Source organism: Catharus ustulatus, chromosome 5 (genome assembly GCF_009819885.2).
Source record: "Catharus ustulatus isolate bCatUst1 chromosome 5, bCatUst1.pri.v2, whole genome shotgun sequence".
Classification (NCBI taxonomy): domain Eukaryota; kingdom Metazoa; phylum Chordata; class Aves; order Passeriformes; family Turdidae; genus Catharus; species Catharus ustulatus.
Window position 1 is genome coordinate 37,548,424 of NC_046225.1, and position 27,629 is coordinate 37,576,052.

At 38.8% G+C, this 27,629-nt stretch overlaps 1 protein-coding gene across 1 annotated transcript in view; it reads left to right on the plus strand.

The window, feature by feature from the left end:
- GALNTL6 (polypeptide N-acetylgalactosaminyltransferase like 6) overlaps positions 1–27,629 on the plus strand; it is a 496,763-nt gene that overhangs the window by 383,136 nt on the left and 85,998 nt on the right. Inside the window, exon 5 of the mRNA XM_033061069.2 lies at positions 22,823–23,008. Coding sequence (XP_032916960.1) covers positions 22,823–23,008 — 186 coding nt within the window. The remainder of the gene's footprint in view (positions 1–22,822; positions 23,009–27,629) is intronic.

The window sequence follows — 27,629 nt, forward strand, 5'->3', positions numbered from 1 at the left end:
GGATGTGTGATTTGGGCATTTTAACTCCATGCAAGGGATTGCTGCTGGGATAAATGTAATATTCCCTGAAATAATTAATAGCTTCTGCTATTATTAGAGAGTGTGTGAGAATTTATGTTCATTATAAACACCATTACAATTATCATCCTGTATTATCATCATTATCAGCATTTTCTTCTCCTTTATCCAGCTCAAACATCACAGATCTCTGTCCTCTAGGGTCTAAGTCTTCTCCTTTCAGACCCATATCATGACTGAAGTTATTAACTCCATTTGTTCACTCCACAAACTAGTCTAATTTGGCAAATGTGGACAGGGAAATATTTAATTATGGAACTAAAGGTATGGGGAGGAGTGGGAGGAAAAAAGTGAGTCTCTCTAGAAAACTTAGCAGACTTGGGCTGAAGTAAGCTCCAAATCACACCCAAAAGAGCCTTATATAGCAAAGAAGGTTTTGCACAATCAAATTTGGGCCCACAATTCTTAAGTACCTATCATGCTAGTGCTTAAATAGCTGTATCATGATTGAATTTTTAATGGGTAAGGACTGTATTTTAAATCCCTCTGTTACATGTGCCAAGATTTATCCTTATTTCACTTTTTTTTTTCTTATTCCGATTATTTTTTCCAAAAGTGACTTCCTAATGCATAAGGCATAATATGATAGTGAAGGTCATGCCTCAATTCATTAGACTCACAAGTTTTCATTAATAAACTTCAGTAATTTGGAAAACCAATCCAAACTGTCATATAGGGAAACAGATTATATGTTGATTAAGCTTAGTCCAGTTCAAGCTCAGAGTACTGCTTTATTTGTTTACTTGTTTTTCCCAGCATGAGAAAAGAAAAATTCAAATTCATAATGATATTTAGAATTCTTCCTGGACCCATGTTCAGAAGTAATAACCATTGGATTTCTTATTAGCTAAAACTAGTTTAATGTGCTAGATTTGGTATGATCTTATACTCAGCCTTCACAGCCAGCCAGTGTCAAACATTTCAGAGTTCCAGGCATCCCTAGGCTCATAAAGACGTGAGTGCATGGCTGACTGTATCCTGATTTCACTGCCTGGACATGTAACTCCTGTTGTCTGGGCTCTGGTTTCCACCTACCGAGGTAGGAGCTGCAGAAGGCTGCTTCAAAATAGGGAGGAGGGTAGGCTAGACCAGAACTGGAGTCATCCTCCACACAATCTGACTATCAGCAATCTGAGTATCAGTAAGCCGCAAATGCTGATATACACAGTAATTGCTAAGGCTAAATTGGCCAGTAGAACTTACTGCTTTTTCAATTCTAATAGTACCTAATGACAAGAAGTCATTTTGCTGCTTAAACTGCCTTGTACAACATTAGGTGCATCAATAGGAACTTTGTCAGAGTTAAAGCTGTTGGATCAGGTTGTTAATTTGTGCAGATATTGAGACAACTTTGCTTACAGTACACTTATTCCTGATCAGAGAGTTTCTTCAGTAGATGTAACAATGTGTAGTTTAACAGTAAGATGTGTTAAAGCAGAGGTAAAATGTTTAGTCCTGCACTTTAAGTATCAGAGGCAATAAAAATATCCTTTCTGTGGCATATGAAATGCAGCTATAACCATTTTGTGGAAATTTGTCTCAAAACTTGCTGAATAGTTTTTATTCACAACAACTTGGTTATGGTCAGCAAGAGAAAAAAGGAAGTATTTCTGTTAATTTTCTACCTCTTTCCCCCTGTTTTTGCCACTGAATAAGTGCCAACTAAATATGCTTTACTGGCTGTATTTTAACAATCTGTAAACAGTTCCAGAGGAAGATCACAGTGTCAGTTGGAGTGATAATAATCTCAGTAACATATGCAGCTAGCTTGGAAGCTGATGATAAATTCTGAATGTCATGAGTCATGAAGTGATAATTATCACTTCTAATGAAGAGCGTCGTTTAAGATTTTGTTTGGGATGTGCAGATTAACATTCTTCTTTCAAGATCTGTGAAGATCATGGATCATTTCTCTTTTTTTATTTTTTGTGATGAACTGCTTCCATATTATTAGTATTACTGGGTTGTATTATCCAGTAACATTTGCAAACTTACTTGAAAAATTAGAAAGCCCTTTTCTGAACATACTGAACATTTCTGACGGTAATATATCCTCACGGTCTTTATAGCCTGAAGCTATGTGTGTGCAAACTTTATTTCTACTTGTTATCTACAAAGTAGTTAAACAAACCTGCAAAACAGTTTGCATGTGCAGGAACATGAGATTTTTAGTAACTACCAATGACCAAAATGTTTCATTCATAAAGGAAGATAATTCTAAAGCATAGATGATTCAGAATGTCATAAGGCAATCAAATTAATAGCAATACTCAAACTTCTGGGTTTGCTCACCATTTTCCTCCTTATCTGAATTACAGTGCTTTGGTTAGTCAGTACTCATATACTGATTTTAAGCCATTGTACAGTGATAAATACTGCTCTCTAATTATAACCAATTCCATTTTTCAGGTAGCTCTTACAAATGAACTTGCTGAAGAAAAATAGCAGGAAGTAAGGTCAGAATAGTCTTACCTCTTACACTTTTTCTGTTATTAATGAGAGTTTTAGAAGTATTTAAATACTTATCTCTCATTGTTACCAAGGACCACTCAATGCTTGAGGAGCTTTAGGATTCTAGCCATTACTTAACAATTAGTTTCTCTGACATGGTTATTGTTTGTTAAAAGATTTCCTGCATTTAGTTTAGCTGTATTTTTTTTTAATGAGGACTTAAAATGTAAGCAATGAAACTTCTAAAAGCATCTGACTGACTACTATTAATTCCTCTCACTTCAGATAAAGAGACAGAGGTATCTTTAGAGATTAAATAAATGGCAGCTCTTTTCCTAGTGCTCTGAAACACGTGGCTGAACTGTGAAAATTTTACATTATGTAGAAAAATCTTTCTGCCTAATGTGTGCAATTCATAGCTGTCTGAGGGTTTTAATGTGAGGAATTGTTGCTAAAGCGTATCTTCATAACTTATCCTTGCACAGATGAATTGTGCAAAGTAAAAAGAACATGAATATTTCAGTGAGGTCTTTTTGAAAGCAGTCTTCACAGTTTTCCCTCAACAGGAACATTTATAGGATCTAGATTATACTTGGGGAGAAATTTTCAGTTCTAAATGGCAGTAATTTAATTGCTGCCACAGGGTATACCATTCCATGCTTCCTATAAGCACTGATCTGTGGTACCAGCAGTCACAGTTTTCCAGCTGTACATTGTCCTGCAGAAAGGTCGCATTCAAGAGCAGGTGTTCCTGTGGCAATTACAGGGGAAAATGCAGCAACCAGGTAGAAGGCAAGTCATTTAAATGGCATGAAAAATGAGGAAATATGGATCAGTGATACAGAAAAAATTAAATAAAAAGAAAAAAAAATCCAAAGCCTAGACACGTGTATTTATGATTGGCCATATGCTGTGTTGTTTCAAATTGGGATGTATAACAGAAAGAAAACAAATAAAGAAGTCATTCTTTATACTGAATTTTCACGACTGATCGAAACATCTGAGAGAAATGATGCTGTGAACCAGATGAATATTTGTGTTTTGCTGTATTAGCTGAAGTTTTCCAGGAGAAATTCAGTGCAAGATACCATTTTTTAAAATGCATATATTCACCTTGGGTTTGTTTTCAGAAAAAAATCAGAGCACTCATAAAAATTAATTGGGTGTTTAAAAGTGCATGTGGCAGTACTGTAAAATATTAAAAGGGAAAAAAAGTCCTGGAGTGTCTTTATGGTTTAGGCACTTTAGTAAGTCTTACATGACATGAAATACATTATGTCATTCCAGTACTGAATAACTAAGTGTTTCACAAAGTAACCAATAGTCACCATTCTCCCATTTTCACTAAGGCAAACACCTTTTCACTCAGAAATATGAAAATTAAATTACTTGTAGCTTATATTAATAAAAAATAACAAGTGTTGTCTGTCTTTTCCCCTAAAACAATGCCCACAGTCCAATTTTATTCTTCAATTTCATGTAAATGTAGCTATAATGGCACTAATGTAGAGTGTATGACAATGTATGAATATGTATTTAATTGAATCTAAAATCCGCCTCTCTATTATTTTTTTTTTCAATCAATCCATTTTTTGCTCAGGAAGAGTGACTATGAAGAAATGTGAAACCTATAGAAAGAACAAGACTAAATTAATCAGAAGCATACAATAGATTCAGAGTTCCAGTTATTCTCTCTCTAAAGACATCTTCAAAACATAGGTGAAGTGTGGGAAAAACAATCAAATTTTGCTTCACTGAAAACACAAATTAAAATTTCTGTAGCCTAACAATTAACTTCGTGAAAACTCCAAAGTGAACAGAAATACTCAGTCACAGTGTTAAACTGGCTCCTACAAAATAAATAGCCCTAAGTTTGAGCTGAAGTATTTGTTCTGTGCTTTAGCCACCTGAGATGGAAATTTGTTCACTTTTGTTGTCTGACCAGTCACCGGAGTGAGACGGGAGCTTCACGGACAGTGAAGCTGTCACCTCCTGTCTGCTGTCACCTCCCATCCTCATGTGTATATACCCACAGGTAGAATGTCTGTATTGCTACCTGGGGACAATGTCTTAAAGATTTTGTGATGCCCCGTGCAGTCCTTAGGCTGCCCTGGCTCATTGGAGTCAGAAATTTCCCTGCTTTGTCAGAAATTCTTAAAGATGTTTTTGGTAGTCACCTTGAGCCCTTCACACTCCCCAAAAATGAGATCCAGGAAAAGTGAGATGAGACAGGGATTCAGCTGGGGTCCCACAGTACCTTAAGCAGCTCTGGTGAGCAGCAGCTGTCAGAGTTTGTACATGGCTGGCTGAGGTTAGTGAAGCTCATCTGAGCCATCAAATATGGGGATGGCTTTATAGTTTTCTATCTACCTCCTTATCTTTTGTATATGCTGAAGTTTTCCCTGTACAGTTCACAGATTGTGTTATATGAAATTCCTTTTCAAAAGATCTTGGCTTAAAACAAAGTGCATTTTCATAAACATGATAAATGTATAAAGCAATTGCTTGTGCGTGTAAAGCTTCCTCAGTCTTATGGCAGATACTGGCTCATTACATTAACAAGCCCTAAGTCCCATGGTAAACTGTTGTCTGATGAAACAGATAGCTCTGGTGTTTGGTGGCTGCAAAGGACCTTAAAAGTAAAAACAATATTGACATTGACGAATAGATGAAATACTGGCCTTGCTGACTTAGTTGCTTTCAAGGTATTCTGCAGAGTTTTGCTGGAGTGGTTGCTAAACGAAACACACAGTAGGGTTATTGAAACAAGATCTTATGAGAAGTTTCTAGGACATGTTCAAAGGAAACTGAAGTATTTTTGATTTTCTCACATTCTCTGAGATTCTTCCAAAAGCATAGTGTAAGTGTGCTGTTATATCATATATACAATTTATATACAATTTTGGTAGACAAAAGAGCACACATTTGTATCCAAGAATTAAAATGTACTCTTGATCTAATTCTTTAATTGCCTAATCAAGATATCACAGCTAACTTAGTGCAATTTAAATTCTATTTACACTTATGTAAATTATCTAATTATTCCTTGTTGCTATTAATGATGCTACTAAAGTAGTTTTAGCCAGCATCTTATTATCTACCCTTTTCTATGGTGATATGCTCACCCTCCTTATGTGTTGCTCCACTGAGTTGAGTTTTTGCCATCAGGAGCACAAAGTAGGGGATGAGGGTTTCTTCCTCACAGGGCTGATTAGTCAGGTTCTTTAATCCTTCCCTGTAGATGCTATGATTTCCTTTTAGAGAGAGAACCATGCAACTACACACAGCTAAAAAAAAAAATAAATAAATAAACCTGATAGTGTAACTAAAGCTTAGAAACACAGAATGAGCCGCAGCCAATTTCCCACCAGTAATTGTAGTATTACAACTAGGGCAAGCTGGGCAATAATCATGAACTCTTTAAGCAAATTGCAGGTATAGTCTATGTTCCTTACTTATGTATTTTTACAGATACTGCAAATCAAGATAGAATAACTTCAAAACACAGCACAAGTCCCATGTCCTGATGTGTTTAATTTTTTTTTTTTAATAAAAACTGAGGTCTACTGCTAGCACTTGACCATGCCACACTGAGTGGTCCACAGAACTACAATATAAATGAGTCCTTCAATCCTTAATTCCCTCGGAACTGAAATTTTCATTTGTGTAAAACTCTTGCTTTAAAAAAGTTATCTGGTAATCTTGATAAATGAAGTACATCACTTTCATACCAAGGGAAATTTCCTGTTAAGGGAATTTATCTCTCTTATCCTACAGAGAATTTCCTCACGGCAACCTGAGCTAAAGAAACCAGGTAGCATGTTGGATCCTTCTTCTGAACATTTCCAGCTGCTCTTTTGGAAATTGGGTTTTTTTGTCTGAGTTTTAAGTATTTCCCCTTTGACTTCGAGCTGCAAAGTGAACCAAATTACAAGATGTACTGCTAGAATACAGTGTGATCTTTACAGCAGAGCTAAAAGCCCAACCCTACAGCAGAATCATAGTCTGGTATGAATAGAAGTCATATCCATATCAGAATATTGGTAGCTATTTTTATTTTACCTTTTATTTATGTGTTATCTGCTGGTTAGTGTTTTATAGTATTCCTGTATTCAGCTTTGCCCACTGTAAGTTTTATTAACTCCCCTGTTATTTTTCTGTTGCTCTTACTTCCTTTCAGCTACTTCCAAGAAAATATGAACACAAACATTACTCTAGAAAGAATTCAGAGCTCCAGCTCTCAGGTAGCTTTAAAATTAAGCTAAATACAATTCTTGGTGTAAAAGTGCTGTCACAGTTCACATTCCAGAGTCTGATAAGCATCTACCACTCCAAATGATGATAAATATATCTGGGAAGATCTTAGGTAATCAGAAATTTTAGGCAAATTTCTTTTTTTTTTTTCCAATTTTTCATGAATTTCTAAAATATTCATGAGAATAGTTACAAAACCAGTACATGGATCAATGGTGGCAGTTTCTCTGTTTTCTTGTCTGTGCTTTTGCTGATACCTATTCCACTTATTTCCTAATTGTTCTACTTGGGCCTAAGCTATGCCCTCACAGGAAGCAGAAAACACTTGGGTAATAAGTTATAAAAAATTAAACAAAGCCTGAAAAAAAAAGAGATGTGATTGCAACATTTGCATAGGAAAAACCTACCAACTCTACAAATCAAATTACAGTTAAATGCAAAAATGTGGTTTTGTGTTTTTACCAGGAGAGCCCTTGCTAGAGCTGCCATGGAGATGAGTAAGTTGATTTTTGGGAAGATACTGCTGCTTGTGTAATTCTGAGTAGATGGAGGAGGTTATCTGTCGGTAGCACAGTACATCTCTTGAAATGTGATTCACACAATGAAAAATTTTTCCAGGGAGAAATTTTCTGCCCCGATTTATTTTTGCATTACACTTAGCATGCTTACCACAGTAAATCTTCGCATGGCTGGTTTTCAACTGTTCAGAGTGCAAAGGACACATAGATTTTTAGAAAAGGTGTTCAGGGAAAGGCAGTATTTCCCATTCCTTTTGTTACTCCTTTTTTTTAAGAAACAAAACCTTGATCTGCTAAAAGTGAGAAACCTCACACTGGCACAAAACTGGGGAGAAGTGTAAGTGACACACAGTGTGTGAACCACACTTCCAGTTCATTGAAAAGTTGGTGGTGAGGGGAAGATTCCTATAGTTCTGGTCAGGACCAGTGGAATTTGGATCAGTCAAGATATTGACAGTCTACTGAATACTCAGTAAAAAGTGATTTAAAACGAAAATTATACAATCTTTTGTTTTTCTATTAAGATATTTCTTAAATTCAGATATTTCTATTGTATATTTAAATGGTAATTCTTTATATGTCAAGGAAATATGAAATACAAAGGTTATGTCTTCTATTAAATCCATAATCCACAGTAATAACAGTAATAAGGGTGTGAAAATTGTGTTCAGAATTACAGCACTTTGTCCATCTTTAAGGATGGGTAAAATGCTGTAAAGCAGGTATAACCATTCCATTTTGAAATAGCTTTGCAGTTTCTAAGAGCAAGAAGACATGTTCATGGCAGTGATTTATTTCTCACTTGATACCGGCCAGTCCGCTGATTCTTTACTTATGAAAGATTTGAAAAGATCACTAGGACAGTACTGTGTTTATACAAGTAAAATGTACAGCCCGATGTAACAAGCCTTGTGTTCGAATCTGGACTCGTGTGGCTGTCTATAAAAGATGGAACAAGCCTAATGCTCAGTTTTCCAGAGAGATTAAGAACAGTCTATGCCATCCTTATTCCTTGTACCTACAAGTGACTATATTACCATAAACTTTGTTGCATGTAAAATAAAAAATACTAGGTTATGTTCTCTGTCTTTTGACATGGCAAGACAGACAGCTGTTTGGATGAGGGGAAGTGGTGGAGGAATATTCAAAATAAGATGTATAGCATTGTATGGGCATAGTCTGAGCCTAATCAGTCTGTTACTATATGAAAGCTGCCTGGAGCTTGGATCTGCTAGTTAATATTCAATATAATACTTAGTTAGTTAGTTAGTTAGTTAGTTAGTTAGTTAGTTAGTTAGTTAGTTAGTTAGTTAAACTTTAGGTCTTAGGTGTTCACTTAATATTCAATGTCTTTCTTACCCTTAATGAGGCAACCTGCCAGACTAAAGAGAATGTGAAGAGCATTAGTGATACTGGAGAACAGTTGTGACAACTGAGGGAGATAGGAAAAGACAGGTTGATTCAATGTTTAAAACAAAGAGAGAAAAACATAACAAAGAAAGGAAAGAACTCAATGTCTCCCTTTCCAAAGCTTGATTTATGTAGTGGCTCATTTATTTATTCTTTTTCTTGTATTTAATGAAAAGTGAAAAGCGGATCCTATATCCATGATAAAACATGGTGTTCTTCTTTGATTAATAGCTCACAGTGTTGTTAGAAGATGCCTAATTATGCATCAGTGTTTGCCTCGTTATGTAGAGGAACATCATCATAGCAGATAGTCTGTGAACAGAGAATGGTTTCCTCTTTGATAATTAATTCTCATGCTTCAAAGTATGTAACCCAAACAACTCTCACTGTAAGATTTCAATAGACCTAATTTCGGAAGCAAACTGTTGCAAATAATGAAATGGGGTAAACAAGGTACCTGACCTAATCTAAAACACATGACTTAAATTGATTGCTTTCCTTTGCTAGTAGGTTGTCAGAGAATTTCCATGAACTGCAGCTTTCTGAAAACCTCTTCAGTAATAATAACTCCATGTTCTTTCACTGTGCTCCTTGACATAGCAGCGAGTGCAAAGGTTATACAACTAACAGGGCTAACTTCTACAGTTAAATGATTGAAACGGTTTTGAAAACTACAGTTCTAGCTTGGTAAAAACCAGAAACTTTTTTGTTTCAAAGTATCAGAAGAAGGATTGTATTTCCACTCTGGACAAAACTGGAAAAGGAAAAAAATCTTGATATAACAGCTAAGATAAGAAAATGTTTGGATGATGCAATGCAGCAATTGAGAGAAGGAGCATGGATACATGCTTCATCAATAAGTGTTCTTGAAGCTTATGAAGCCCTGCATTCCACCTGTAAAAAAAGTCTAACATTACCAGGTGCTTTGTTATGGGAAATAAAATTCAGGAGATATGAAGAATAATTAGAAGTCTATGGCTCCATACTTCTAGCATTTGCACTGCTAGGAATTTGAAGCTTCTTTCAGTAGTCAGAGAAACTTCATTGAGCATTTACAGGTTTTATCCTGTTGCACTATGTAGAGCATAGGTAAATTTATCACTCCACAGAAAAGATCCTTTACCTCAGAACTCCAGTTCCTCTGTCAGAGAGGATCATTTTTAGAAAGAAAAATAATACACAGGAGTTGGAAGACAAGATCAACTTCTTGATATATTACCAAATTTCAAAGACAATAAATAAGGTATTGCCCATGATCTATTTTGTGTTTTGAAATCTGAGTTTCAAAGTATATTTCAAGGGCTTCTCTTTTTCACCTCAAAAGTCCTGTGCCCCAGGGGGAAAAAAACCTCATTGAATTCTTGAGGAAAAAGACTAAATTCAAGCTCTATTTAGAGCCTGATCAACCTGTGATGGTTAGCACATAGAATGGAAAAGAGCTAAAGAAGTACAGCACTTTCAGTTAGTCAGGAGGTTATTCATAGATTCTGTGAGTAAATGGCCATATCCCAATACCTTTAGGTTAGTCAAGCCTGAGGTTTGCAACACATTAGAATGTCAGTGGAATTACTCTGGGAAATAAACGTTCAATGTAGGGAGCTGAACCAGAATCTGGTGCTACTTAAAAAGTAATTACATGTGTTCTGTGACTCCCGTTTCCAGTCCTCCCAAGGACCAGTGTTATGGTCCTCTGCAAATATAATGTCAGTGCCAACCTCACAGTGGTGTTTCACCAGTTCTGCAATACAATCTGTCCTTGGCATTTGAGAGGTTAAGAAGAGTGGAATGAGAGAAAACTGTTCTCTGGAGACAGCATCTACTGCAAAAGTCCGTGCTATAGTTTGGAGGAAGAACTAAAAGTATGTCAAAGATAGTTTCAGGCAAAACAGAGAAAATGTCAGTCTAAAGACAGGTCTCAAAATCTGCAAGACTGTTTTCAGTGTTAAAAATACATTACAAAAGGAAGTGCTGCTTGACAGGTCATCATTTACAATTTTTAAGAATCAATATTGTCAGGATGCAAAATTGTGGCTGTGAGAGAAAGAGGATAGCAATTGTGAGTAATTTATTGATCTCAAGTAAAGTTTCTCTTTCATGGATTCACTTTCAAATAACCTTCTAATTGGCCTTGCAACCTGGAAGAAACCTGTCAATATACTTCCCTTTGGGACAAGTTACCTCTGTAGTAACCTCTGTAGTAACGGGCCTGTTACAAATTTTAATGCAGCAAGGTCACTCTTTTGGCAGGTCTGTGCTATGTAATTGTGTACAGAGAATGACCTATAAAGGCAGCTGTAAATTTCTGCATTATCTTACTGTATACTGAAATAGTTTCCCTAATAGGTAATCCAGTTGTCCACATTCTTGTTTGAGCTGTAGCCACAGTAACACTCATTGAATTAGGGGTGTAAGAAAGTGCCAAAACAAGTGTGTGCATCCACAGTAAAATCTCTGTTGTAAGGAAATTGTCCATTTAAAAAGCTTTTGCAACCTTCTCTGCCTTCCTTCTTATCCCCTGGGTGGGCAGTGTGTCCCTGAGTACACTTGTATGGTCACATGACGTTCAGAGCTACCAAGATGATACTGGGAAGAAATTCTTCCCAGTTTGGTTGAAGGTTATTCCATCATCCATGCTGGTCTTGAGATAAAGCAATTCCAGGGAGCAAACTGTTCTGCAAATGAAGGAGCCTGCTATCATCTGTAGGAAAGATATGCTACCATACTACAATGCCACTGAAAGTTTCCAGAACCACCTCATACAATTTGCAGTTGGAATAAATCCATTAAAAAGTCTTTCACTGTTTCTTTATAAGGAAGGAAAACTTTGAGCTGTGTCAGTACTTCCAACAATCAAGCCAGCCCTAACTGCTTATTGAGGTGGTTTGACTTACTGTGCTGCATTACTGCAACCTAAAAATGAAGTGTTTCATGCTTTTTCCTGTTCAAAAATCTAGAATGAAAAAGTACCTCAAGAGTTTAATGATGTGTCAGTGACATCTGTGTAAGCAGTCACCACACCTAATATCTAGGTGTTCAATTACCTGAAGACTCATCTTGTTGACAAAGGCACTTCTCTGCTGGTGACAGAATGACTGGTAAGTCACAATTATCTGGGCTCAAGAGAGTGGAACAAAGTGGTGCCAGGATCTCTGCATGTCTCTATTGAACGGAGCTATAGCTGGAGAAGTCTCAGCAAATCCAGCTTGCCTCACAGATTCTACAGTCCCCGACACTCCTTTCATGACTATATGAAAGCCCATGCACAACAAAACAGATTTGTTCAGAGAAGTTTACCTTAAGTCTCTCCTGAATGAAATCAAGCTGTATACATCAGCTCTGTTCAGCCTATTGCTCTTAGAAATGCTGACCTTCTCAGGCTGTGGCAAGAGAATGTGCATTTACTGTGGAGTTTGGAGATTCTTTCTACTTTAACAGGCTCTAGTTGAAATTGAACATCAAAATGAGGGTGCCGTCTGGGAGTTCATATTCACTGAAGTGCAAGGAATGAACAGAACCATTGCACATTCAGGACACTCTCCATGGCCTTGTAGTATATCATGCAAGGCTTTTGAGTCATAATCAACATGAGAAAAAGAAACCGCATTTTAGCTTGACTCATTATTAATATCAGAAAAAAGAGATTGCATTTTAGCTTGACTCAAGCCAGTTAACCCTAATATCACAGCCAAAACAAGTTTCCAATTGTTTGGCACAAGTGTGTCTGTAAGCAGTGCTACTTCCAGATCAGCAGTAAGTACATGGTGATCTCAAGTGATCTTAGTCTTTGGTGTGCAAAACTTTTTGGAAAGAATGGGTTATCTAGTGCTAAAATAAGATGGCTCTTAGCTAACTGCTATTAAATAGCTATGAATTTTTATCTTATTTATCAGTCTGTATGAGAACTTACCATCCTCAATAGTTTCCACAGTACCTGTCTGCTTCTGGAACTTCTTGTCTTGAATGACTATGGATCAGATCTGCTAAAATCTGTCTGGCAGAAAACTTCCTCATCCTTCCTCCAGATTTCCTCAGTAAGGACTAATGGGCAGAATAGCTTGGGTAAATACTGAGGTCAATGTTAGTCACTGGTAACTTGCTTGATGAGACAGTGTGCCCTCAGCAAATATGTGTATGATACAAAAATGGAGAGAGTGATTGACATATCAAATAATACAGGAAGCTCAAGGATCAGGCAAAAGAAATCTCATTAAGTTCAACAAGGAATGATAGGCTCTGCACCTAGGTGAATAACTCCATGTACAAGTAAAGATTCAAACTGGCTGGCTGGTGTGATGTAAGGACCTGCAAAGGTCATAGTGGATGCCAAGTGAATAGGAGAAAGAGTTAACCTTGTATCACCAGGAAGGCAAGCTGGATTGGGCTATCCTAGGATGAGAGTAAGCAGATAAAACTAAATTATGCTTTTTACAATATTGATTCTGCACAAAGCTGTAAGCCTGCATCCAATTTTGGGCTCTGTAACTGAAGAACTACAGCTGGAGTCAGCTTAGCTGAGGTCTACCAGAATTGTCATGGGCCAAAAGTATGTGACCTTTGATAAGAGACTGACAAGCCTGGCTTGTGTAGTCTGGCAAAGCAGCAGCTAAATGGTGATCTAACATCTGCCCACACTAACTGGTATGAGAATTGCAGAGATCACAATACTAAATTCATCCTGATACTGGCAGATGGTACAATAAGAAGAAACAACCCCAGGATGCAGCTTGGAGGATTCAGTTTGGACTTTACAGAAGTCTTATTCACAAGAAGGGTAGTACAGAAGTGAATTAGTTTGCCCAGAGTTATAACCAGGGGACTTGTCCTTCTTCTAGACTTTGACTCGGCTGTGAAAAGTGGCAGCTGACTTTGTATAGACTGTGCAACTATTTTGTGCTCAACCAGCACTTCCAACCAACATTCTTCAAATAAGAAACTTATAGGGAAACTAAAAGAAAGGAGTATGATGTACCCAAATTCACAGACCCACCTTGTAGTCTCTATTCAGACTGATTGGCATTTATGGTAGCAGACAAACAGGCAGTGAAAGTAAAAAGAATGACAATGCACTGGAGAGGGCTATTTTGTTACTTGCAGCAGAAAACTGGAATAACTGGATAACCAGAGGCCACTCCATTTCCTTTATGCATTTTGTGTCAAGCTCAAGGTAGTCATCAAAAGATTAAGCTGTTGTGGGAAAAAGGTATGCTCAAGGCTTCAGGAAATGAAAGAAGGATATCCTTGCTAATTTTACCTGGGAATATAATCCCATCTTGCATAAAGGGACCTAATAAGGTGATGGAGGTTCTTCTCACTATGAGAGCCATGGAGGGTGCAAAAGTGTGCTTGCAGGTTTGTCTGTGCACATTGGCACAAAGCTCTTTGTTGCTGGCCAGAGACTAAAAAAGATAGAGAAAAATCTTCTTGAGCTGGCCTCAAAGAAGCTGGCATTGTGCTGTTTCAAGGCAAAATAGCCATTCTACTGCTTTAATTTTTCGCCAAGACAAGTAGTGGTTTGTGTATTCTTTTACTGACCTAAGGCCACAGACTACTATAGTTTTGGCCACGTTACTTCCTTCCATACGCCTGTGCTGCGATAACAGGAGAGGCCAGTATACTGTTTCTATTACTGTAAGGTTTTTTTGGACTATTTTCATATGGTTCACCTTGGGAATGGCAGAGCATGGAATGGAATTACATACCTCTCAGTCAATTCAGGTTAGAAATAAACAGATTTAGTTCAAATTGTTTATCCAGGCATTTACCAGACTGTTGCTGTTCTTAATTATTTGATAATTTGCTGGTCAGTGATCCTTAACATAATTGTTATTACTTTTGAACAGAAGTTGGAAGTGCTACAGATGTGGAGAAGGGCTCTGTTGCAGGCAAAGATTTGGGTGGACTTGCCTGGTCAGACAGAAGCAGGCTTAACAAAATGCTTTCTTTTGTTTGTATTTTTCTTCCTTTTTCATGGTCCGTAATGCAGTCAAGCACATCCTGAAGACCAGCTCTAGCTTTCATGTAATCTTTTAAATCTCCCTTAACACATTCTCAATAACCTTGGAGGAACATTTCTTGTGACATAGTAACATGGATACTAATGTGATAATGAAATACTCCCTGTATGCATCCCAACATGAGAGAAGAATTTCAGTTCTGTTTTTTACTACCACCCAATTTTTTTCCTGACAAAGACAGAAGCCTGGTTTCCCAATTTATTTCTGGGCACTAAATTAGGTCAATGGCTACTCTACTTGAGTAGATCTTTAATTATTATAACCAAGCAGTTTTTACTCTGCTATTATTTTAGAAATACTTTTCCAGACTTTAAATTAAGACAGACGAGGCCCATACAGAGCAACTACAATGGAAAATTTGTTTACAGGCAGTCGCTAGAAGAAACATAATGCTTCCCTTTATCATCACTTGTCAGAGCAGTGACAGCCCATAAACAGCCAGCCCATGCATTATTCTTTATTTGTCACTACCACCTCTTGCCCTAGCAGGTGCCTGGCATGTGTCAAACTTATGACTCAGGGATTCATTTGATCAGCACTGTAAAGAAAAGTATTATATATTCTCTTTTAGATTGCAAATTAGATATTTGCTACCCATATCTAATGAAAGGGGCTTTGGCTTCTTTATATGCAAAAATTACAGTAATTTCACAATTATAAGCCGCACCATTTTGACTAAAATTTTGCTCCGAACCCAAAGTGCGGCTTATGATCAGGTGTGGCTTATATATGGACAGAGAATGAAAAGTTGCTGTTTTAGTTTGGAGGACAGGTGTCTGCTGAGAAAGTCAGGAGCTTCTCTTTGAAATGGAGAATGTAAACCCCCTCCCTCCAAATTATTATAATTTGGAAATCAAGGGGCTTTCAGGCAATAATATGTTAATTAGGAATAACAGTTCTTTTCTAGGGAAATTAAAATAGAAATACAGTACTACAAAGAAACAAACTCCAAACCCTGACAAAGTCAGAGTCCAACCTGACACCCCCGTCAGGCAGGGTGTTGGTAACAGTCCCATTAAATGGTGGCTGCATCCTCCTGCAGTGACAGATGTGATTCAGTTGAAGCAGTGCTCCTGCAGAAGGTGCAGTTTCCCTCCGGAGGTCCAGTGGTGATGTCGAGAAATCCAGTTTTCCTCTGGAGTCCAGTGGAGAAAGGGGCTACCTTAGTGTCCCAAAACCTCTGTTTTCATCTTGGTATGAAATGTTGGGGTCTTCTCCCTGGCTGGAGCAACTTCCAATGGGATGAAGTAATTTTATCAGTCCCACAGTGGGACTCAATGGAACATTAGCAGAAAATTACTCTCTGGAGGAAGGATGGGTTGTGAAAAGATAAAGAACAATGCCCTGCCTGGTTTCAGTGGATGGCCCATTAGCAGAATATCTGCCGTTGAGATAAGGATCACTGCCCCCACCCTCAACAGATGGTGATAGAACAGATACCTTTTATCACACTCTGTATTGTAATGTGCGGCTTATAATCAGGTGCAGCTTATATATGGACAAAGAGCAAAAAGTTACTGGCACCCGGAAGTGCAGCTTATACTCAGTGCAGCTTATAATCGTGAAATTACTGTACCATTTATAGTTTACTGTTGAATTGAAATACTGGCTTCTCTTTCATGCCCAATTCTGAAAGCAGAATTTATATAATACTAGAGAATATGACTTAAACCACCCTACCTCCCTCTTCTATTGTCATGGTAAATCTGTTCAAACAATTTCCTTTGGTAGTGAATGGGCAGAATGTGTTGTCCTCTGGACATTTAAATGTCTTTTTTATTACAGATTGCTTTCTGCTTTACTAAATAGATAATATTTACACTGAATTATCATTTCTTTCAAATAATTTCTCTACAATTACAGTTTTGTGCTGACAGTGATTCATGCATGTTTACTTGTGCATTTGAGTTTCCTTAGCCATAAATGTATATGTGTAGCATACAGGTTTTGTGTGTAAGATGCTTCTTCTGGAGATAATATTAGCAACAAAATAGATGGGATTTGTGAGAAAATACAGCTGTACCATAGGAAATACAATATTTGGTGTTCTTTTCTGTGAGGAAAATTTATGGAGTTCTGTAAAGGGGGAAAGTTTATTCTAAGAGTTTTGGTAAAATTTTAAAATACAGTAATTTCACGAATACAAGCCGCACCACTTTGACTAAAATTTTGCTCCCACACCTGAAATGCGGCTAATACTCAGGAGCGGCTAATATGTGAATAATTTTCTGACATTTACAACCCCAGAAGTGCCAGCCAGGGTGCCGAGCCAAGCACCTACCAGTAAAAGCCAGCATTTCACGATTGTTACAAATTGTTACTGTGTTGTGCCACGGGTGGAGCCTGGCTCCCTGCAGGCAGCACGGGGGGTGGGGAGAGAGGCGGGAGGGCTCTCTCCTTCCCTCCTCTGCCGCAGCCCGGGGAAGAGACGGGGGGGACCCCGTGCCGCCATCCCCGCGGCCTGGGGGGAAGGCGGGGGCCCCATGCCGCCATCCCCGTGGCTCAGGGAGGAGGCCAGAGCCCCGTGCCGCCATCCCTGCGGCCCAGGGAGGAGGCGGGGGCTCCGTGCTGCCATCCCCACGGCCCGTGGGGTAAGCGGGGGGCTCCTGTCCCCGCCTGCCGCGGCAGGAGCAGGCAGGCTCCGTCCCTGCCCGCCGCCGCAGGAGCGGTGGGGGGCTCCGTCCCTGCCTGCCACCACAGGGCAGCGCCGGGCCAGGGCGAGTGAGCCCAGAGACAGCAGCTGGCCCCGAGCGGCCCTGCCGAGCGGCAGCACCGAGCTGGACCACCTGGCCCCGTCAGCAGCCCCTAGCAGGCCGAGCCTGCACAGCCCAAGCCGAGTCAGTAAACGCCCCACCCTGCCGCGATTCTGTTACTATTTGGCAACTTTGTTGCATGCAGGTCCTCACTGCGAACTACAGAGCGGCTTATACTCAGGTGTGGCTTATTTATGGACAAAGAACGAAATGTTTGCCAACACCCAGAGATGCGGCTTATAGTCCGTGCGGCTTGTATTCGTGAAATTACTGTAATTTAAAAATCTAAATTTGTTAGTAGTCATGAACGCTGAGATTTTTTTGGTAATCAAAAATGTGGTTGAAAATGAAAGGTATGTTTTTTACTATTTATAGAAATAGTAGAAAATACTACAATTTTCTTTAAAACTACTACTGTTCTACTGTCTCTGGTGTTACTCTGTGTTCATTTTTGCTGTTAGAGATTGGTAAAATTTTAAATAGTGCCACAAGTCATTGCAGGACAAATTAGAGCATTGAGAGCACTTTTGTAATGATTTAAGGTTTAAAAAATCGTTATTTATTGATCCAAAGGGGAATTTGTTTCCTTCACCTTAAGATATTTTTATTCTCACAACTATATTGGAGTTGGTCGTTAAACTTAAATACTTTGTGATGTTTTTATAGTTATTTGTAGTTATTGAGAATTTTTTCCCAAATGAATTCCCAAACTACCTTCCTTGCCATGTCTCAAAACTAAAGATACAGTAGGTATTGTTGCAGGCTTCTATTTGCCTATGTTGTGACTTACTGTTTGGTTAGTACTAGCATGTAACTGCTTTATTAAATTTAAATACTTTATGTACCTCTACTAATGCATATACTTTGTTTTGTATGTAAACTTGATCTTTTAATGTCACTTGTCTAACTAAGCTCTATAAAATTCATGAGTTATTATTTTTGTTTTCTTCTTTAGTATTTCCAGATATGTCTAAATGAGGATGCATTTAGAATTCTGTGTAAACAAGATGTGTAAATTGTATTTGTGTGTTTTTGCTTTTTTGCGACTTGTACCTTAAGCAACAAGGAGAAAATAATTAAGTCATTTGGTCATGACACTAATTAAGTAGATGAAAATAATTTTGGGGTATGTTATCCTGGCATCAAAAGATGAGCTGGATGTTTTAATGCAGTTCTTCACAAATCAGGTGACATGCTGTTTAAATGTGTGAAGAGCAGTCTGAGAGAGGGAGAAAGTTGGTGCAGAGCTTTTATTTGTTCCACAGAATTTCAAATATTATCCTTGCCAAAGAAAAAAAAATATTTTAAATTTTCTGTACCTTTTTCCTGAGTTTGTAAGGAATCTGAAGCAGTGAAAGAACAGTATGATCTACAATTGATTTAATAGATTTCAAGCTCCAATAGAACTAATGACAAATCATCTTATTCAACTCTATTGTTATTTAGCAATGGATATATGAACAGAAAAGAATGTATCATAATTTGATAGTTTACATCATCTCTCCCTGAAGTGTTTTCCCGAGAAGATAGGCACTCAGCTTTCAGAATTTGCTCACTGAGAGATGTGGAAGGAGTGAAATTAATTCCTTTGTATGAGACTGAATTTCAGTGAATTAATTTGGCTCCAGACAAGGGATAACAATCAGAATGCACAAAAAGAGTGCATTTGTATTGGTTCATTTAACCATCAGTGGTGACATATTCAAACTGCCTGCTGTAAGGGCCTTACCCTCACCCTTGTGACACCCAGCCAGTGAAGGGCCAACTCACATGTGCCTACAGGCACCAGAAAGCCTACCAACACCACAAACAATTTGGATTGTCCAAGTAAGGCTCTTGCTTCTCTCCATTTTAGAGTATTTAGGCGCTTTCTTGGTAGCTGCCTTTACCTACAAAGAGGAAAACTGCCTAGAAGCAGGGGAGAGTAATGCAATTGTCTGACATGTAATGCGATTCAGAGCTATGCAGTAGCTGGTCAACTCCTCTGGTCAACTGGAGTCTCATCTATGAATCCACCTCTGAGGGTAGGCAGGTGGTGATGGGGATTTGTACTATAGCCAAGGCATTTAGGGCTTGTTTCCAGGGCTGCAGAGGTGTGTTCTGGCTGAGCAACCCAATTCGTTTTTAGTGCTTATCTGAACAATGTGCAGAAATGTGGTCTTGCTCTTGATGCTGGGTCCCTGTTCACTATTCAGTGCAAACAAACTGAAGACTTGTGGATGGAAAAGGAGAAGGGTTAGGTGACCTTCCAGAACTACAGGAAATTTCTGGTGTCTGAGGACTAACAGAACCTATGGTACCTAACTGATCAGATTTGACTTACTTTGGAAATATGTAATAACCTGTCACTTTGGAGCTTTTTCATTTTTCATGGCTATTAGATGATACAATTTACAATACAGAAAAAAATCCAGACTGACAGCCCTAACAGACTTTCTTATATTACCTGCAAGGTCTTTGTATCTTTGTTTTTAAGGTCTATTTCCCTTCTTCTATATTCCTGTGCTATGGGAATAGTCTCTATGGAGCTCATAAAAACAGAAAAACAGTTCAATAAATAAACACTTTAAACAGTCTTGCCTGTGGGCACAAAATGATCCAGGACTTGAATAAACCTCAGTTCAGTCACAAAACTGAATTGCAGCTGGTAGCTAAAATGAGTCAGAGTAGCACACAGACCTTGCCCTGTGAATATGATTGGTCATACAAAATCCACCATTCAAGACATAGAACATCTCTTGATGTTACTGTTTGATTTTATTGAGTATGTTACAATGAAACAGGATGGAAAAAGGGATACTTCTTTCCTTCTAATTTGGGAATTTAGATGTGTATTCTACGTTAGCCACAGAGTAGAAGACAAAAAACTTCTGTATTTATCTGAATATCATTCCCTTTTTGGGGGTTATTTTGTTATTTTTGTGTCAGACTTGGCTTTCCTCACTTGATCTAATACTTCTCCCAGGCAATACTAGGAGCACAAACCTCTCCCTTGACACAGGATGTATCCAGAGTCTTGAGTTTTTCCTCCCAGAAGCCCCAACCTGTTTTGTAATCATTGCAGTGTGATGTTCCCGGTCCCTCTTCTGTGCCAGTGTGCATCAGGATTCCTCAGTATGGAGGACCATCCTATGTAGTACTCTTCCACTAAATACACATCAGTGTTCTACTTCTTCCTAATCTGCAGGTGGCTTTGGAAAGTCATATGTGTTTGTCAGCTAGGAAAAAAACAAGGTGAAAATAAACATGTGGAGGGAACTCTATTTCACTGCAGCTTAATTTTATTTTTGCACACGATCCTGTATTGTCTGTGCTGTGACTTGTTTGCTCATTGCCTTAAATTTGTGTGTCAGCATTATATACTCCAAGAAACTGATAAATGGAAATCTTCTGGGCTAGTCCACAGCAAACTTCTTGTAATTTGTAATGATGTAAGAACAGGAACAAGGCCTGGGTTGTCCATAAAAGTCCAAAGAATTAGTAGCTAATATCAGAAACAAGCACAACATGACAAAATCATTTCCATGAAACTTAGCTTTCAATCCTTAGCATCACGAAATGTAGCTTATCAACAGTTTTAATTATCCGAGACTAAGGTTTTCTCTCCCTTTTCCCCTGATGAATGAAATTACAGTCATTTCACGATTATAAGCCACACTGAGTATAAGCTGCACTTCCGGATGCCAGCAACTTTTCGTTTTTTGTCCATATATAAGCTGCACCTGATTATAAGCCACACATTACAATACAGAGTGTGATAAAAAGTATCTATTCTATCACCATCTGTTGAGGGTGGGGGCAGTGATCTTTATCTCCACGGGAGATATTCTGCTAATGGGTCATCCATTGAAGCCAGTAGGGCATTGTTCTTTATCTTTTCACAACCCATCCTACCTCCAGAGAGTCATTTTCTGCTAATGGTCCATTGAGTCCCACTGTGGGACTGATAAAATTACTTCATCCCATTGAGAGTTGCTCCAGCCAGGAGGAAGACCCCAACATTTCTTACCAAGATGAAAACAGAGGTTTTGGGACACTAAGGTAGCCCCTTTCTCCACTGGACTCCAGAGGAAAACTGGATTTCTCGACATCACCACTGGACCTCCGGAGGGAAACTGCACCTTCTGCAGGAGCACTGCTTCAACTGAATCACATCTGTCACTGCAGGAGGATGCAGCCACCATTTAATGGGACTGCTACCAACACCCTGCCTGATGGGGGTGTCAGGTTGGACTCTGACTTTGTCAGGGTTTGGAGTTTGTTTCTTTGTAGTACTGTATTTCTATTTTAATTTCCCTAGAAAAGAACTGTTATTGCTAATTCCCATATTTTTGCCTGAAAGCCCCTTGATTTCCAAATTATAATTTGGAGGGAGGGGGTTTACATTCTCCATTTCAAAGAGAAGCTCCTGCCTTTCTCCGCAGACACCTGTCCTCCAAACTAAAACAGCAACTTTTTGTTCTTTGTCCATATATAAGCCACACCTGATTATAAGCCGCACTTTGGGTTCAGACCAAAATTTTAGTCAAAATGGTGCGGCTTATAATTGTGAAATTACTGTATCTTTTTTTTGCAAAGTAACGAGTGGCAAGCAGAGGTGTTATAGCAAAGACAAAAGGTCAGGACTTGTGTTTTAGATGTATTTAGGAAGAGGCAAAACTGTAGGGTGTTTTTTTGTTGTTGGGTTTTTTTATGATTCTGAGTGTGTGCTTCTTGTCAGAAAAAAAAATGTTCACAAAAATGGTGTTTTGCAATACAAACAGAACCAGATTTTGCAGATCAGAGAACCTATGAATTACTCTACATTTGCAGCCTAATTTTATCAGGAAGTCAGCTGTCTATGTGCTTCATGCTGGTATCTAACTATTAAGATCTTTCTTCATTTCTGTTTCCCTTCCCATTACAAAAACAACATCATTGTGCTAGTTTTATTTTTTAAATTTATTTCCATGCATAATCAGTTAATTCTTCATAATCAGTTAATATGGGAAAGTGACTTGAAAAGAACGCTGTTTATAAAATGTCACAGCCAGAATGTTTATATGGCCCTGGGCTGCAGTAGCCAGACACGGATGAATATCCTGCAGCTGTTTTGGCCATTATATTGTGGGTGGCACGTTGCCAGTAGCAACTGCAGCAGTGTCAGTGTCTTCCTCTGTGTGATAAAACAGAGAATATTTCCACTTTCTGAACCATCTCAGGAGGATTCGTGGCAGAGTTTGGAGGACTTGATGTGACTAGAGATGGAAGTAGATAAGCAACTTCCAGGTTGTACAGCAACCTGTCCTTCTGTTGGCTCCTCCAGGCCTGGCTCCACTGACTCTTTTTTTGCCCTTCTTTCTAGAACATTTAAAAGAGAAGCTGGAGGAGTACATGGTGCGTTTTGCCAAGGTGAGGATTGTGCGCACCAAGAAACGAGAAGGGCTCATTCGGACCAGGTTGCTGGGAGCCTCGCTGGCTAGAGGAGAAGTCTTGACATTTCTGGATTCCCACTGCGAAGTCAACGTGAATTGGCTGCCACCCTTGCTTAGTAAGTGAATGAGCATTCATCAGATATGAAAATCAGAACATACAACCCACAACTGAAGTGATGTCCCACAGAAAGCAGGACATACACTATATCAAAGTGTTGGGGGTTCTGCTGCAATTCTGATCTGTCTGAAGTGTCAGTATGAGAAAGCACTCGAAGAAATGTGAGCAGCTGCATTTTGTTTCCTGAGACTGAAGAATTTGTAAAATCTTGCAGTATTGCTTTAGCTTATAATAGTTACAATTTATTTTATTATTACTACTACTAAATACACTGCTATATCTAGTATAATGCCATGTCCTTACTATACACCTGAAAAGTTTTGTTATGAAGGTATTGTACTCCTTCCTAGTTTTACACATTGCATTAAAACAGTTTTACTGTAAATATATCCTCAGTGTTAAATCCGATAGCAATAGTATTCACAACAGGAACCTCAGAAAGAATGATTTGCTATTGACTGCTTTGCTGGATTCCAGCTGCATCCAGCAAAGCTCCATTAGTTAAAGGAATGGAAAGAATCAATTGTTGTAGTCTAGGATTTCACTTCAGGAAATAATGTTCTCTTTTCTACACAACTGATTACATGCAAAGTATATATGCTTTGCAAAGTGAGTGCTTTTTGCTACTATAAACAAAGAAAATTTCTGAGTTGCCTAATGAAGAAATTTGTATTCATTAAAAAAGTATGCTGTAAGTACATAGAAGGTTATGGATTCACTAATTAATGGTTATTGTTCCTTGAATTCTGTTGTTAGGACTCTTGGGCCACACAGTAAGCTGATAAAGCATTTGCAGCAACATGTACTATGCTTCTAATGAGGTATCAGTAGAGACCAAGAAAAATACTATTAACTGATTTCTTTTCAGATCAGTAATAAGATAATGCACAAAATTCCAAATTTTTATCCTTCCTAGCTTCCATATTGAATCATGCATACAGTTGTTCCCGTTGTTACCCCCTTACCCTCAATCACAACATCTGCATTTTTATAAATAACCTCCTTGTCTTCATGTGAAGCACAAATGTCATAAAGGAGCAGAGAGAAATCCAAGTTGAGGCCAGTTCCCCTTGTCCTATCACTAGGAGAGGATACTGACCCCCACCTCACCACAACCTCCTTTTAGGTAGTTGCAGGGGGCAATAAGGTCTTCCATAAGCCTCTTTTTCTCCAGGCTGAACAACCCCAGCTCCCTCAGTTCCTCTTCACAGTACTTGTGCTCCAGACCCTTTCCCAGCTCCATTGCCCTTCTCTGGACATGCTCCAGCACCCTAATGTCCTTCCTGTTTTGAGGGGCCCAGAACTGAACACAGCACTTGATGAGCAGTCTCACCAGTGCTGAGTACAGAGAGACAATCCCTGTCCTGCTCCTGCTGCCCACAGTATTGCAGATCCAGGCCAGGATGCCATTGGCCTTCTTGGCCACCTGGGCACTGCTGGCTCATGTTCAGCCACTGTCAATCAGCACTCCCAGGCTCTTTTCCTCTGGGCAGCTTCCCAGATGTGCATCTGTAGGCTTGTAGTGCTGCATGGGGTTGTTATAACCCAAGCGACTCAGTTCTTGATCCAGCCTGTCCAGATCCCTCTGCAGATCCTTCCTGCCCTCCAGCCAATTGACACTCCCATCCAACTGTGTCATCTGCATCCTGACTGAGGGTGCACTTGATCCCCTTGTCTAGATCATTGATAAAGGTGTTAAAAAGTACTGCCTCCCTGGGGAACAACACTTCCAGTCTTCCATCAGCTGCATTTAACTTCATTCACCCCCACTCTCTGGGCTGGCCATCCAGCCACTTTTTTATCCAGTGAAGAGTGCACTTTTCTAAGCTGCCAGCTTCTTCAGGAGGATGCTGTGAGGGACAGTACCAAAGGCTTTACTGAAGTCCGTGTAGACAATATCCATAGCCTTTCCCTACATCCACTAGGCAGGTTACCTGCTTATAGAAGGTCATGTTAGGCTGGACCAGACTTTCATAAACCATTCTGGCTGGGCCTGATCCCCTAGCCTGTGTGATCTCACAGGAGAGATATAATCTGTTCCATATCTCTAGCTGGATTTCAACTTGTGAAAACCAAAAAATAAATAGAATGGCCACAAAGGATTCATAATTGCAGCCAGGCTCCAGTTGGGTATTGAACCCTCAGCCTCAAATCAGAAAACTGGAAAGATGAGAGCAACTGCATCAGTGCCCCTCAGTTCTCAAGAGGAATGAGATCTTCCTCATTCCACAGGTAGTAGAATACCTGTAGATAACCAACCAGACAGAGAACCTAGAAATGAGTCTTGAGGAATACTGAAGCCCAGAATCAAATCTATTTTATTTTGAATGAAAAAGTAGAGCATTACATAAAAGACAAATAGAAAATGAACACACATCTAGTATATTTTCCCTGTGCCCTGTTTTTCTGAAGGAATGAGAGAATGTTCTTATAATCTTTAGATGGCAAATATTTACTATACTGAAATCAGATGACACCTGGCTGCTAATAATAGTAAAGCTAATGTATGTTTTCAAGTGTTTATCAGAAGTTACATTTTGTGATTCACTCAGCACTGCATGTGACTAAAAATCATTCAGGGAAACCACAACAGAGGACATGTTGGGTGTTTATTGCTTTGAAGCTGCCCTGGTTTATCTCTGACTGTGTCTGGCATGTGTAGTGAAAAATCCTCAACAAATACACGGTTCAGCTCTGCTCTGGACTGGCAGTCTTTGCTAAGAGGAGCGGCGTTTGCCACTGTTCCAAACCAGGTTTTGTTCCAAATGAGACCTTGAAAGTTAGAGACTGGGGAAGGGGATGAGGAACCAAGAGTCATCACTTAAAGATGGTTCTGAGAGCTATTCAAGTATCTAACTTACATTCTCAGAATCAACTATCAACTTTTAGACCAAAGGAAGACTGAGTTATTTCAGTACTTTTAGGATATCTAAATGGCTTTGTGGAGCTGAGCCACAGTTGTTTTCAGTTGCAGTCCTTTGTTTTATTTTCTTAAAAAAGGGGTACAAAATGCCTTTAATTTCTTTAAGCTTTATTTAGTTTATTTCTTTACTTAAATGGGCTCTTAAGCTTAGGTAAGACACTGAGATATGAGAGTTTTAACTGATGATCACTAAGTAGGCAGTGATGTAAAAAGGCTGGCAAACAGCGCTGTTTGTTGTCACTCCTCAGCAGAAGGAAAGATGTGACTTGGGCTCCAGCAGCTGACAGTTTAGTGCAGTGTGAAGTCACAGTTATTACAGGTAAGAAACTTGAGTGGCACACCAGAAATGTGCAGGCATGTATTTCCTTCTGCTGATGTTACTGCAGGAGCAGTAAGAGGAGAGATGGACAGTAGATCAGTGGTGACACAGAAGTAGGTTTGTTAAAACAGATTCCTTTCCTGACCAGGAATTAAAATTATATCATGCTTAGCAAGTTATCAAAACACCTGTTTGCTATCCATCTTCACAACATATATATGATGTACTGATTGGCAGTGGAGAAACTGAGGGTACAACTACTTATGGCAACCCAGTTACTGAGTCACTCAAATGTTATTGCTATCTGTAATAAAGTATTTAAGTAGGACAATAAAAATATTTGCATTGAAAAATTGCAAAAATAAGACTATTTGAAATTTGGCATTGTTAGTTTATCCAGCCCAATTTGAAACATGCACTTGAAATTAAAAGGGGACCTGTTTCTCATAGAGATAAAACTTAAATTTCTGAGGTAGTGACTCATTCAAAATTGAAAACTTCTGTTTGTTGGCATATATGCTTACTCTGCTTGATCCTAAAAGTGCTGAATTCAAATATATATGTATATATTGGTTAAAATTTCTTGGAAGAGAGCTCTGAGCAATGTCCCCTCTTGTTCAAGATTTTTGCATGTACAGTGACGCTTATCTGTTTGTTCTTCTCTTTAATTGAAGCATATATGCAGTGAAATAATGCATGGATACTTTCAGACCAATAGGAATCTGTAAGGGGATGAGGAGTAGAGGCAATGGAAGAGGAACTGTAAAGCATTTCAGCTGTGGCTTTCAGTGTCTGGCATTAGGAGCAGGGGGAGGAAAGAGCGGTGGCTAATAAAGGCAGCAGCATATTTGCCTATCTAGATCTGTGGTACCACACTTGTGAAATGTAAGTTAGCCCTACAGACTTTTCTTTCAGTTTCCTTCAGCATACTGAAGGAAACATTGAGGTTGCAAGTTCAGTTACTTTGTCTTTTGGTGTGCACAACTACAAATATCCTGGTTTCATAAAAAGTAAAGATTTTCCTGTGGCTCCTTATCGCTAAAATATTTTGGAGGCTGAGAAGTAAGTTCTGCAGAAACACATTAAAACAGACAGGCAAGTATAATCATACTTGAGAGAGTTGCAGAAATGAAGACTGGGATTGAGCTTGAGCATTGCTGAAATGAATTTCTCCCTGACTATCTCTGCATGTGACTTGGAGACTCAAATCCTTTGGTGTATTTAAAGACAGCAGCTTTTAAAGATGAAGAGAAGGATGCTAGAGCATTATGAGTCTACCTTTGACCTGCTCCAGACAAATCAATCCCATTTAGTTTCTCTATTCCAATCAATTTAGAAGGGGGGATCAGAGACAGATTGTTATAAGCTCTATAACTA